The sequence below is a fragment of the Phocoena sinus genome, chromosome 2 (assembly GCF_008692025.1).
Source record: "Phocoena sinus isolate mPhoSin1 chromosome 2, mPhoSin1.pri, whole genome shotgun sequence".
Lineage (NCBI taxonomy): Eukaryota > Metazoa > Chordata > Mammalia > Artiodactyla > Phocoenidae > Phocoena > Phocoena sinus.
Window position 1 is genome coordinate 75,468,235 of NC_045764.1, and position 13,832 is coordinate 75,482,066.

Consider the following 13,832-nt stretch of genomic DNA (forward strand, 5'->3'; position numbering starts at 1 on the left):
TAACCTAAAAACCAGGCAATTTACAGAAGAAATTCATTAAGAATCTATAGACAAAAAATACACCTTTCATATCATTTAAATACAATTTGAGTATCTTCACATCTCTTTGCTTTAAATATGCATATTGCCTTTGCATAACATCCACCCTCCTAATTTTATATTGCTTATATATAAAGACTTCCTTTTAGTACTTTTAATCTACACCATGATTTCATTTTAACAGTTTGGCTACAATGTGACAATTCTGATGTCTCATTAAGCATCCTCATTTTGGTTATGTTTGGGTAAACATGCTTAGGCTCACAATACATATAAAACTATGTAATTAGTGTTTCATAAAAAAGTCTATTAAATTTCCAAACTTTCTTCTGTTACTTTATAATGATATATAATTATTACCAGTTACAAAAAAGTAAATGCTCATATATGCAAAGTAAATTTTTTTCCAGAATTAGATTTTACTCAGACTTCCCTCTCTACAACGGAAATCATCTACTCATTTGCAAACTGCACACTCCAAAAATATATGTAAATGCAAGAGTGCTGTCTGGTTAAGGGAAGAATAATCATGACATAAAATGTGTTTCAGATGGAAAAACTCACTGCATTTTAAATTATTTAAAAATCGTCTTAAATACACATTACAGAAAAATCGTGTTAAAAACACATCTTAAAGAAAAATAATTAGCAAAAGCCTAAATGACTAATGACTTTGGATTCCTAGGTATGTTTGCTATTAACTGTAATTATCTAAGCAGTTCAATGAACTCACACCAAAGGAATGAGGGGGCAGGGGAGAACTCAGTGAGAACTAAAGCTTTAATTACCTAGTTTCATGAAGAAATTCTTCCTGAGGGAGTAGAAATACTCAGAAAGCAAAGAATGACTGAATAGCACTGCCTGTCACATTTGAGAGTTGGTTACCTAAGATCGGGGTTCTAGAGGAGCTTCCAAGAGGCAAAGTAGAAAAGTGAAAGGAGCTTATCTTTGGAGTTTAACAGTCTGGGTTTCGTCTCAGCACTGCCACTTACTGGCCTTGAGATCTCAGAGAAGTCTCTTCACTTCCCTGGGCCTAGGATACCTCATCTGAAAAGGATGCAGTTTGCACAAATGACCTCAGAGTCTCTTCTAGTTCTTTTTGCTACCATAAGATCTGCAATGGGCTTCAGTCTGAAATAGGCATTTATTCACTTAACAAGCATTCATGGCATTTTGCTCTAAACATTGTGCTGGACAATGTGAAGATGAGTAAGACAAAGCTCCTTTCTTTTTTTTTTAAACATCTTTATTAGAGTATAATTGCTTTACAATGTTGTGTTAGTTTCTGCTGTATAACAAAGTGTATCAGCTTATACGTATACCTATATCCCCATATCCCCTCCCTCTTGCGTCTCCCTCCCACCCTCCCTATCCCACCCTTTTCTTTTTTGAAGGGCTCCCATTCTATCAGGGGATACAGACTTGCAAAGAAACAATGTCAGTCCTATTCAGTAAATACTACGGTAACAGCATCAAGTGCTGGGTGCCCAGGATACATTAAGGGAAAAAGAACTGGGGCCAGGGAGGGAACTGGTAGCGAGGGCTTCCTAGAATGAAGGAACTTTTCAACAGCTCTGAGGGCTCAGCTGAGGTTGTAAATTATATATTTTAAATGGTTCTGATGATTGGATTAGTACAAAGGGAAAGTTATTCCCCAGATCCCACAGCTGCAGCTAAAGCACTATCCCGTCTTACGGGGACAGAAAAAATTCAGTCCAGAGCTTTCTAAGGGTAGAGTTACACTCTCTGCTTTGACCTGAGGACAGTAATGTGGAATAGACTGTCTCCAGTCTCTGGTCTGTCCACCACCCACATAAACAAAGAGAACCCAGCAGAGTACCCATAGAGAAATGGGGAGGTCACACTACCTTCTAACATGAAACATAGGGGTGTTTGCATTTTTTTGTGACACATTTCTTGCCACTGGTGGAGGGAACAGGAATCTGAGAATCATTATTTATCCCCAATCACTTTGATTTTATCTATCACCCTCTCTAGATTTGAGTGCAGCAGGGCTATCAGCCCCCTAATACATCTCTCTTTTCAAAACTGAAATGTTTAAGTTGGGGTTTTTTAATTTTGTGAAGGTGTCAACTTGGGGTTGCCAAGTTATTCAGCCTCTGGGATAAAATTGCTTTAGCACTCAAATATAAAACTGGAAAGATCATTCCAAATATAGACACCACCTTCCAAAAACAAGTAAATTATCTACAGCAATCTCTTAAGAGTTCTATGCCCCCTGGATACCATTAGAGTTCTTTGGCTGCCGGCAATTGAACCTGACTCCGGCTAACTTAATGGGAAAATCTGGAATTTATTGGAAGGATATAGGGGAGAAGTTCACACAATCAACAGGGTAGCTGGGGATCCAGACTGAGAAAAAGACACGAAAGGTAGTTCTGGGACTTCCCTGGCAGTCCAGTAGTTAAGACTTTGCCTTCCAATGCAGCGGGTATGGGTTTGATCCCTGGTTGGAGAGCTAAGATCCCACATGCCTCATGGCCAAAAAAAAGCAAAACATAAAATATCGTAACAAATTCAATAAAGACTTTGAAATTGGTCCACATCAAAAAAAAAAAAAAAAAAAAAGAGAGAAAAGAAATTTCCTAGGGTCCAGGCAGCAGGAACCACTGCCCAGCATCCTACAGGTACAGCTGCAGGGATGGCACTCCTCTCATTGGAACACTCTTCACAGATTTCAAGCTCCAAAGGGAAATAAAATTGCTATGACCCAAAGAAATTGGAATAGATGCCATCAGTCACCAAAGCAACAAAGATCCATGACATCCCCTTATAACAAACATATGGTCCTTTTCTTTAAACATCAAAAGAAGGATAGACCAGAAATTTTAGAACCCTGAAGACAAATGTACTTCAATTAGAGTACAAATCTGAGTAAATCTCTGTCCTTAGTAAAGTGTATGCGGTAATCTGAAAGGACAGTGAAAATTGTTAATCATGTGGTACACTAGGACCTCACTTAGGTATAAGCTGAGTGAGAATCATCAAAAAAGGAAATCAACTATGCAAACAGCAGCCACAAAAGAGCCAGAATAGCTATATTAATATCAGACAAAATAGACTTTAAGACAAGAAATATTACTAGAGATAAAGAGACACATCTTATAATGACAGAAGAATCACTACCTCAGGAAAATATACACATTATAAATGTATACACACGTAACAACAAAGCCCCAAAATACATGAAGTGAAACTGACAGAACTGAAAGGAGCAATAGACAATTCAACAATAAAAACTGGATATTTCAATCACTGAAGAAGAGTCTCGATAAATTTAAAGAGATTAAAAATATACAAAGTATGTTCTCTGCCCACGTGAAATTAAATTAGAGATTCACAACAGAAATAAGTTTGGGGAAACCCCAAACATCTGGAAATTAAATAACACACTTCTAAGTAACACATGCACCAAAAAAAGAAACCACAAGGGAAACTTTAATATTTTGAACTGAATGAAAACAAAAACACAACATACCAAAACTCATGGAAGCAGCCAAAGCAGTGCTTAGAGGACACATTATGGCTTTAAACACCACTATCAGAAAAGAAGAAAGATCTCAAACCAATTCCCTAAGTTTCCACGTTAAGAAACCAGAAAAAGAAAAACAAACTAAAGCAAGCAGAGAAAAAGGAAACAATATAGAATTGAAAGCAATGAAATATAAAACAAAAAAGCAAATAGGAAAAGATAATAAAACCAAGAATTGATTCTTTGAAACAATCAAAGACTCAATATTAAGATAGAAATTCTCCCCAAATTGATCTCATTCAAAGCAGTCTCTGTCAAAATCTCAGCAGGCTTTTTATAGAAACTGACGACCTAATCCTAAAATCTATATGAAAATGCAAAGGACCTAGGAGAGCTGAAACAATGTTGAAAAAAAGAGCAAAGTTGGAGGACTTACACTACATGATTTCAAAATGATATGAAATCATGATTTCTCTAAAGCTAGAAATTAAGGCAATGTGGTATTACCATAGGAAAGCCATAAAGATCAAAGGAATTTAGAAATTAATCCTTAAATTTTATGATCCATTCTTTTTTAACAAAGGGACAAATGGGAAAATGATAAATTTTTTTCATATGATATTCAAGGAAAATCTAACTTAGATCTTTAATCTCACTTCATACATGAAAAATAACTCAAAATGGATCATAAACCTAAAGGCAAAAACTAAAATTAACTTTTTAAGTAAACAGAGCAGAAAAGCCTTGTGACCTTGGGTTAAGCAAACAGTTCTTAAGACATAACACCAAAAATAGAAACCATAAAAGAACCTGATAAGCTGGACTTCATTAAAATTTGTAAAATTTGTGCTTCAAAAGACACCATTGGAAGAATGAAAATACAAGCCAAAGAATGGGAGAAAATATTTTGCAAATCACATATCTGATAAGGGACCTGTATTTAGACTATATAAAGAAAATTTACAACTCAATAACAAGACAAATAACCTAATATAAAAATGGACTCTGGGACTCCCCTGGTGGCACAGTGGTTAAGAATCCACCTGCTAATTCAGGGAACACAGGTTCGAGCCCTGGTCCGGGAAGAGCCCACATGCCGCGGAGCAACTAAGCCCGTGCGCCACAACTACTGAGCCTGCGCTGTAGAGCCCATGAACCACAACTACTGAGCCCATGTGCCACAACTACTGAAGCCCGTGCACCTAGAGCCCGTGCTCCGCAACAAGAGAAGCCACTGCAATGAGAAGCCCGCACACCGCAACGAAGAGTAGCCCCCGCTCGCCGCAACTAGAGAAAACCCGCGTGCAGCAATGAAGACCCAACGCAGCCAAAACTAAATAAATAAATTTATAAAAAATAAATAAATTACTAAATTAAAAAAAAATGGATTCTGACACATGCTACAACATGGATAAATCTTGAAAACATTACGCTAAGTGAAATGACCCAGACACAAAAGGGCAAATATTGTGTGATTGCACTTATGTGATAAACCTAGAATAGGGAAATTCATAGAGACAGAAAGTAGAACAGAGGTCACCTGGGGCTTGAGGTGAGAGTGGAATGGAGAATTACTGTTTAGTGGGAACAGAGTTTCTGTTTGGGACAATCGAAAAGTTTTGAAAACCGATAGTGGTGATGGTTGCATACAACACTGTGAATGTAATTAATGTCAATGAACTGCACACTTTAAAATGGTTAAAGTGATAAATATCTTACACACAATAAAAAAATAATTTTTAAAAATGGGCAGAAGTCTCGAGTAGACACTTTACCAAAGAAGACACACAAAGGACTGATAAGGACATGAAAAAGTGCTCAACATCATTAGTCATTAGGGAAATGCAAATTAATAGTGCAACGAAATACCACTACACATCCACTATAATGACTATAATCAAAAAGACATAATAGCAAGTGTTGGTGAGGATGTGGAGAAACTGGAACCCTCACACATTGCTGGTAGGATTGTAAAATGGTACGGCCACTTGGGAAAATTGTTTGGCTATGTTTTAAAAAGTTAAACACAAGCTTACTGCAAGACTCAGCAAGTCCACGCCTAGCAATTTACCCAAGAGAAATGAAAATATATCTCCACACAAAGACGTGTACACATGTTCACAGCAGCTTTATTCACAATAGCTAAAAACTGGAAACAACCCAAATGTCCATCAACTAATGAGTGGATAAAAGGAATGCTGCATCTCCATACAATAGGATACTACTGGGACATAAATATAAATGAAATATTGATACATGCCAGAACATGGCTGAACCTCAAAAAGATTATGCTAAGTGCAAGAAGCCGGATGCAAAAGACTTCAGATTGTAAGATTCCATTTATACAAAATGTTCAGAAAAGACAAATTACTTACAGAGACAGAAAGCAGATTAGTGGTTGCCTGGGTCTGGGGTGGAAGGAGGGATTATCGGCAAACAGGCTTATATAAATTTGCAGAGTGATTGAAAGGTTTTACAACTGAACTGTGTTGATGGTTGCACAAACTGTACGCTTACAATGGGTGGATTTTTGTGGCTTTTAAGTTATACCTCAATAAAGCTATTAATATAAATAAACACAAATCTGACATTGGAAATAAATGAGTCTTGATTTCAGGAAGCATAACTAAAATACAATATCCAGGGAATTCCCTGGTGGTCCAGTGGTTAGGACTCCACGCTTTCACTGCTGAGGGAGCGGGTTCAATCCCTGGATGGGGAACTAACATGCCACAAGCTGCGTGGCCCAGCCAAAAAAAATAAAAAATAAAATAAACAATCTCCATGATGTGAAATAAAGATTTTCCTTAATCTAGTCATATATCTCTTATTCATACATTTTCAAACTACACATGTAGGATACTGACATTATTCACTGACGTTAGCCCAGGCCCTAAATGATCTTAAGCTTTCTGAATTAAATTCTGTGGTCCCTGCAACTGCTCAATAAAAAGCAGTATATTTACAAACTCTAAAAATAGACAATATTGGCTTTTTATTGGGTTCATTTTAGAGAAAAATAAAGCAATAAAAGGGAGTCCAAGAAGCGATTCACATCCCTAGATTGTCTGAGTAATAAACTGTATTATATATAATCACTATGACCTAGAAACATTTAATCGGAAGCAGCAAAGGCTGACCTAGTAATTGATTTAATAGCTGTCTTCAGCTACATGAAGGGTATTACAGGGAAACCATTTGACTGGTTCTCCTCTCTTTCCCTTGAGAGCCGAACAAAACAAAAGTGATTTAGTAATCAGCAAGGTACATTGAGATTAAACACAAATAACACTGACAGTAACTGCTATCAAAAACTGGAATACATTTAATATATTTGTTCAAGCTGTTTCCTTGGCAATCCTTAAGACTAGACAAGACAGACAGCTTTGGTCTGAACACAGTACTGCTTGGGAGGGAGGCATTAGACATGGAACAGGTCTGCGGAAAGGAACGCAGCCCACCTGACTTCCACACGCCTTACCTCGATATCCCGATTCAGTTGCTTCACTATGGCAGTTATGTTTCTGATGTGCTCCTCCAAGAAAAGCCTGGCCAAGCGGTCGCCTCCCCCTTTGTTTTGCATTTTCTGCAAGCTGTTGACGATGTCGTCTTTGATCCGGAAGGCATGCTCCACGAGGGCGGCCGTGGTTTTCTCGTGGCAGAGGATCCTGTCTTCCAGTTGCTCCACTAGGCTTACGGATGAGTAGGGTGCCATGGTCAGGGACTGGCTGTGTCGGGGCATCGTTCTAACTCGCCTACGGAAGGGAGCCCCACATTGTTAGGGTTGTCAATTGGGAAACAGTCATTTTTAAAGCCAGATTCAAGACTTCCCAGAAAAGGAGAGGCAAATTATCTATCCCTACAAGCTAAAGGGGATTTGAGGTAGGGTTTCTACCCGCAAAGAGTTTTCTTGGTGAGCCAGGCAGCAACTTTAAACAATGGTCCCCAGAGAGTTAAGTGTGCTGGTAGCGGGCTCCATGACCTCCCAAAGCAGGAGGCTGAAAGATCAAAGCTTATTAACAAAATTGCTGGACCTGCCCTTCTCCTCCCTCCCTCTAAAGCAGTGGCTACAAACTCAAATGCTTACAAGGGTCAGGCAGGGGACATAAATGAGTGAAGCATACCACAGAGAATACACTAGGGAATGGTGGGGACTTTGGAGAACTGACAGGGCATTCCTCAACTAAAGGGGGCCACAATTCTGCTCCACCCATGAGTGACCATCTGGGAATGCACATCCATATTTCCAGGTCATGTGATATTTCAACAAGAGGCAGGAAATGTAGGCTTGTATGTGAAGTCGCCTGATTTCTTAAAATGTTAACAATTCATTAAAAAAGTATTTAAGATGATCCAGGCCAAACAATGTACTTCTATGAGCCAATTCTGGGCTATGGATACGCCACTTCTGATTTAAAAGGGTTAGCAGGGACTTTCCTGGTGGCACAGTGGTTAAGATTCCACCTGCCAATGCAGGGGACACAGGTGTGAGCCTTGGTCCAGGAAGATCCCACCTGCCATGGAGCAACCAAGCCTGTGCCACACAACTACTGAGCCTGCGCTCTAAAGCCCACGAGCCACAACTACTGAGCCTGCGTGCCACAGCTACTGAAGCTCGCGCGCCTAGAGCCTGTGCTCCACAACAAGAGAAGCCACCACAATGAGAAGCCCATGCGCTGCAACAAAGAGCAGCCCCCGCTCGCCGCAACTAGAGAAAGCCCATGAGCAGAACAAAGACGCAACACAGCCATAAATAAATAAAGAAATAAGTTTATTTTAAAAAATAAAAATAAATAAAAGGGTTAGCAGGGGGACTTCCCTGGTGGTGCAGTGGTTAAGACTCTGCGCTCCCAATGCAGGGGGCCCAAGTTCAATCCCTGGTCAGGGAACTCAATCCCACATGCATGCTGCAACTAAGTTCGTGTGCCTCAACTAACGAGCCCACCTGCCGCAACTAAGACCCAGTGCAACCAAACAAATAAATTTTTTTAAATAAATAAATAAAAGGGTGAGCAGGGGTATCAGCCCCCAAACCTCCAGAGGTGCATTTCACTGTTGACCAGAAGTGCAACTGTACTGAAGGGCTACTGTGAAATCTCCACCTGTCAGGGTCACTGAATAGTCCACAGTATCCAACAACTTAGAAGCCAGAGATGGGACACAACAGTACTACTCTTGCCCTCGAAAAAAGTCATTGTTGGATAATGTAACAGCCACAAGGCTTCTTTTATAATGATCACACCCACTAACAGCCCTCATGGAATTGGTGGAAAGAAAAAGTATACCTTAGATGCATATTTTCCATATATTATACCTTTCCTCGGTGACAAGAGAAGGAAATACAGTGCTCCGTTGGGCCATTTTCTTTTTAATAGTTCACATCTGTTGAAAAAATAAGCATTAAATTATTTAACGGTTTATATCTACAACTTAAATGACCTCTAAAGCTTATTATTAATTTACTGAGGGGATCAAAAGTTATGCTGCCATGCTGATCAATTACATTATTAATACCTTATATCTTATATACAATAGAAACAGAAGATGTCTCCAAATAAGGAGAAAAGAATCAAACATCAATGTATTCTGTTGTATCTTGTTGTATCAATGTATCTTGTTGTATCAATGTATCAATGTATCAATGTATCAATGTATCTTGTTGATGTATTCTGCTAGATACATCAACAAGGACTGTCAAATGGAGTTTCCTTAAGTTTTCTCACCCCAGATCTGCATCTCAAGCTTGAGAAACCACTTTTAAAGAAACAACATAGTTTCTTCAATAGGCTTAGTCAGTCCTGTACTTCTCCACAGGAATGTACAGGAAACTACGTTAGGAAATTTGATCTCAGCAAATTTAGTAAATTCCGTAGCAAATTAAGAGCGTTATTTAAACATGAATCTTAACAAAACAATGCACGATCAATGGGATCTGATTTGGGGGAACTTGGCTATCCACTAAGAGAATGAGAATGATACTCTTCATTAAAAGCTTCAAAGTGAAAGCAATTATACTCCAATAAAGACATTAAAAAATAAATAAAACCTTGAAACTGTATTATAAGATATAATCATTCATATTACATCAGGCATACATAAGGAAGAGTTGATCATCACAATGCATTAGAAATCTGAACAAAATCGGATGGTTTTAAAAATTTCTCATTACTGGAGATTGGTTCAAGATGGCGGAGTAGAAGGACGTGCGCTCACTCCCTCTTGCAAGAGCACCGGAATCACAACCAACTGCTGAACAATCATCAACAGGAAGACACTGGAACTCACCAAAAAAGATACCCCACATCCAAAGACAAAGGAGAAGCCGCAGTGAGACAGTAGGAGAGGCGCAATCACAATAAAATCAAATCCCATAACCGCTGGGTGGGTGACTCACAAACTGGAGAACACTTATACCGCAGAAGTCCACCAACTGGATTGAAGGTTCTGAGCCCCACGTCGGGCTTCCCAAACTGGGGGTCCAGCAACAGGAGGAGGAATTACCAGACAATCAGACTTTGAAGGCTACTGGGATTTGATTGCAGGGCTTTGACAGGACAGGGGGAAACAGACTCCACTCTTGAAGGTCACACACAAAGTAGTGTGCGCAACAGGACCCAGGGGGAAGGAGCAGTGACCCCACAGGAGACTGAACCAGACCTACCTGCTAGTGTTGGAGGGTCTCCTGCAGAGGCGGGGGGCGGCTGTGGCTCACCGCGGGGACAAGGACACTGGCAGCAGAAGTTCTGGGAAGTACTCCTTGGCATGAGCCCTCCTGGAGTCCGCCATTAGCCCCACCAAAGAGCCTGCAGGCTCCAGTGCTGGGTCGCCTCAGGCCAAACAACCAACAGGGAGGGAACTCAGCCCCACCCATCAGCAGACAAGTGGATTAAAGTTTTACTGAGCTCTGCCCACCAGAGCAACACCCAGCTCTACCCACCACCAGTCCCTCCCATCAGGAAGCTTGCACAGGCCTCTTAGATAGCCTCATCCACCAGAGGGCAGACAGCAGAAGCAAGAACTACAGTCCTGCAGCCTGTGGAAAGAAAACCACATTCACAGAACAACAGACAAAATGAAAAGGCAGAGGACTATGTACCAGATGAAGGAGCAAGATAAAACCCCAGAAAAACAGCTAAATGAAGTGGAGATAGGCGACCTTCCAGAAAAAGAATTCAGAATAATGACAGTGAAGATGATCCAGGACCTCGGAAAAAGAATGGAGGCAAAGATCAAGAAGATGCAAGAAATGTTTAACAAAGACCAAGAAGAATTAAAGAACAAACAAACAGAGATGAACAATACAATAACTGAAATGAAAAACACAGTAGAAGGAATCAACAGCAGAATAACTGAGGCAGAAAAACAGATAAGTGACCTGGAAGACAGAATGACAGAATTCACTGCCGCAGAACAGAATAAGAAAGAATAATGAAAAGAAATGCAGACACCAACATTCACATTATAGGGGTGCCAGAAGGAGAAGAGAGAGAGAAAGGACACGAGAAAATATTTGAAGAGATTATAGTTGAAAACTTGCCTAACATGGGAAAGGAAACAGCCACCCAAGTCCAGGAAGCACAGAGTCCCAGGCAGGATAAACCCAAGGAGAAACATGTCAAGACACATAGTAATCAAATTGACAAAAACTAAAGACAAAGAAAAATTATTAAAAGCAACAAAGGAAAAATGACAAATAACATACATGGGAACTCCAATAAGGTTAACAGCTGATTTCTCAGCAGAAACTCTATAAGCCAGAAGGGAGTGTCACGATATACTTAAAGTGATGAAAGGGAAGAACCTACAACAAGAGTACTCTACCCGGCAAGGATCTCATTCAGATTCGACGGAGAAATCAAAAGCTTTACAGACAAGCAAAAGCTAAGATAATTCAGCACCACCAAACCAGCTCTACAACAAATGCTAAAGGAACTTCTCTAAGTGGGAAAGACAAGAGAAGAAAAGAACCTATAAAATCCAACCCAAAACAATTAAGAAAATGGTCATAGGAACATACATATCAATAATTACCTTAAACGTGAATGGATAAAAGGCTCCAACCAAAAGACACAGGCTTGCTTAATCGATACAAAAACAAGAACCATATATATGCTGTGTACAAGAGACCCACTTCAGACCTAGGGACACATACAGACTGAAAGTGAAGGGATAGAAAAAGATATTCCATGCAAATGGAAATCAAAAGAAAGCTGGAGTAGCAATACTCATACCAGATAAAATAGACTTTAAAATAAAGCATGTTACAAGAAACAAGGAAGGACACTACATAATGATCAAGGGATCAATCCAAGAAGAAAATATAACAATTATAAATACATATGCACCCAACATAGGAGCACCTCAACACATAAGGCAAATGCTAACAGCTATAAAAGAATAAATTGACAGCAACACAATAACAGTGGGGGACGTTAACACCACACTGGCACCAATGGACAGATCATCCAAACAGAAAATTAATAAGGAAACACAAGCTTTAAATGACACAATAGACCAGATACATTTAATTGACATTTATAGGACATTCCACCCAAAAACAGCAGATTACACTTTCTTCTCAAGTGCACACAGAACATTCTCCAGAACAGATCACATCTTGGGTCACAAATCAAGCCTTGGTAAATTTAAGAAAACTGAAATCATATTAATGATTTCCTTGATTTGATTGAAATCGTATCAATCATATCTTTTCCAACCACAATGCAATGAGATTAGAAATAAATTACAGGGAAAAAATGTAAAAAACACAAACACATGGAGGCTACACAATACGTTACTAAATAGCCAAGAGATCACTGAAGAAATCAAAGAGGAAATCAAAAAATACCTAAAGGCAAATGACAATGAAAACACTACGATCTAAAACTGATGGGATTCAGCGAAAGCAGTTCTAAGAGGGGAGTTTGTAGCAACACAATCCTATCTCAAGAAACAAGAAAAATCTCAAATAAAACATCTAAACTTACACCTAAAGGAACCAGAGAAAGAAGAACAAACAAAACCCACAGTTAGCAGAAGAAAAGAAATCATAAAGATCAGAGCAGAAATAGATGAAATAGAAACAAAGAAAACAATAGCAAATATCAATAAGACTAAAAGCTGGTTCTTTGAGAAGATAAACAAAATTGATAAACCTTTAGTCAGACTCATCAAGAAAAAGAGGGAGAGGACTCAAATCAATAAAATTAGAAATGAAAAAGGAGAAGTTACAACAGACACCACAGAAATACAAAGCATCAAGAGGGACTACTACAAGCAATTCGATGCCAATAAAATGGACAACCTGGAAGAAATGGACAAATTCGTAGAAAGGTATAACCTTCCAAGACTGAACCAGGAAGAAACAGAAAATATAAACAGACCAATCACAAACAATGAAATTGAAATTGTGATTAAAAATCGTCCAACAGGGCTTCCCTGGTGGCGCAGTGGTTGGGGGTCCGCCTGCCGATGCAGGGGACACGGGTTCGTGCCCCGGTCTGGGAGGATCCCACATGCCGCGGAGCGGCTGGGCCCGTGAGCCATGGCCGCTGAGCCTGCGCGTCCGGAGCCTGTCCTCCGCAACGGGAGAGGCCACAACAGTGAGAGGCCCGCGTAACGCATAAAAAAAAAAAAAAAAAAAAAAAAAAAAAAAAAAAAAAAAAAAAAAAAAAAAAATCGTCCAACAGGGCTTCCCTGGTGGTGCAGTGGTTGACAGTCCGCCTGCTGATGCAGGGGACATGTGTTCGTGCCCTGGTCCGGGAAGATCCCACATGCCACGGAGCGGCTAGGCCCGTGAGCCATGGCCGCTGAGCCTGTGCGTCTGGAGCCTATACTCCGCAACTGTAGAGGCCACAACAGTGAGAGGCCCGCATACTACAAAAAACAAAACAAAACAAAACACACACAAAAAAATCGTCCAACAAACAGAAGTCCAGGACCAGATAGCTTCACAGGGGAATTCTATCAAACATTTAGAGAAGCGCTAACACCCATCCTTCTCAAACTCTTCCCAAAAACTGCACAGGAAGGAACACTCCCAAACTCATTCTACAAGGCCACAATCACCCTGATACCAAAACCAGACAAAGGTACTACAAAAAAGTAAAATTACAGACCAATATCACTGATGAATATAGATGCAAAAATCCTCAACAAAATACTAGCAAACAGAATCCAACAACACATTAAAAGGATCATACACCATGATCAAGCGGGATTTATCCCAGGGATGCAAGGATCCTTCAATATATGCAAATCAATCAATGTGATACACCATTTAACAAACTGAAGGATAAAA

General features: G+C 39.7%; 1 protein-coding gene across 4 annotated transcripts in view; it reads right to left on the reverse strand.

The window, feature by feature from the left end:
• FAM81A (family with sequence similarity 81 member A) overlaps positions 1-13,832 on the reverse strand; it is a 125,785-nt gene that overhangs the window by 44,133 nt on the left and 67,820 nt on the right. For 3 of the 4 annotated variants that reach the window (XM_032622631.1, XM_032622630.1, XM_032622632.1), the window contains 2 exons: positions 8,818-8,914; positions 7,014-7,287 (listed from right to left, as the gene is read on the reverse strand). In XM_032622631.1, coding sequence (XP_032478522.1) covers positions 7,014-7,287; positions 8,818-8,837 — 294 coding nt within the window. In that variant the 5' untranslated portion in view covers positions 8,838-8,914. The remainder of the gene's footprint in view (positions 1-7,013; positions 7,288-8,817; positions 8,915-13,832) is intronic. The other variant, XM_032622629.1, reaches the window with a different exon arrangement.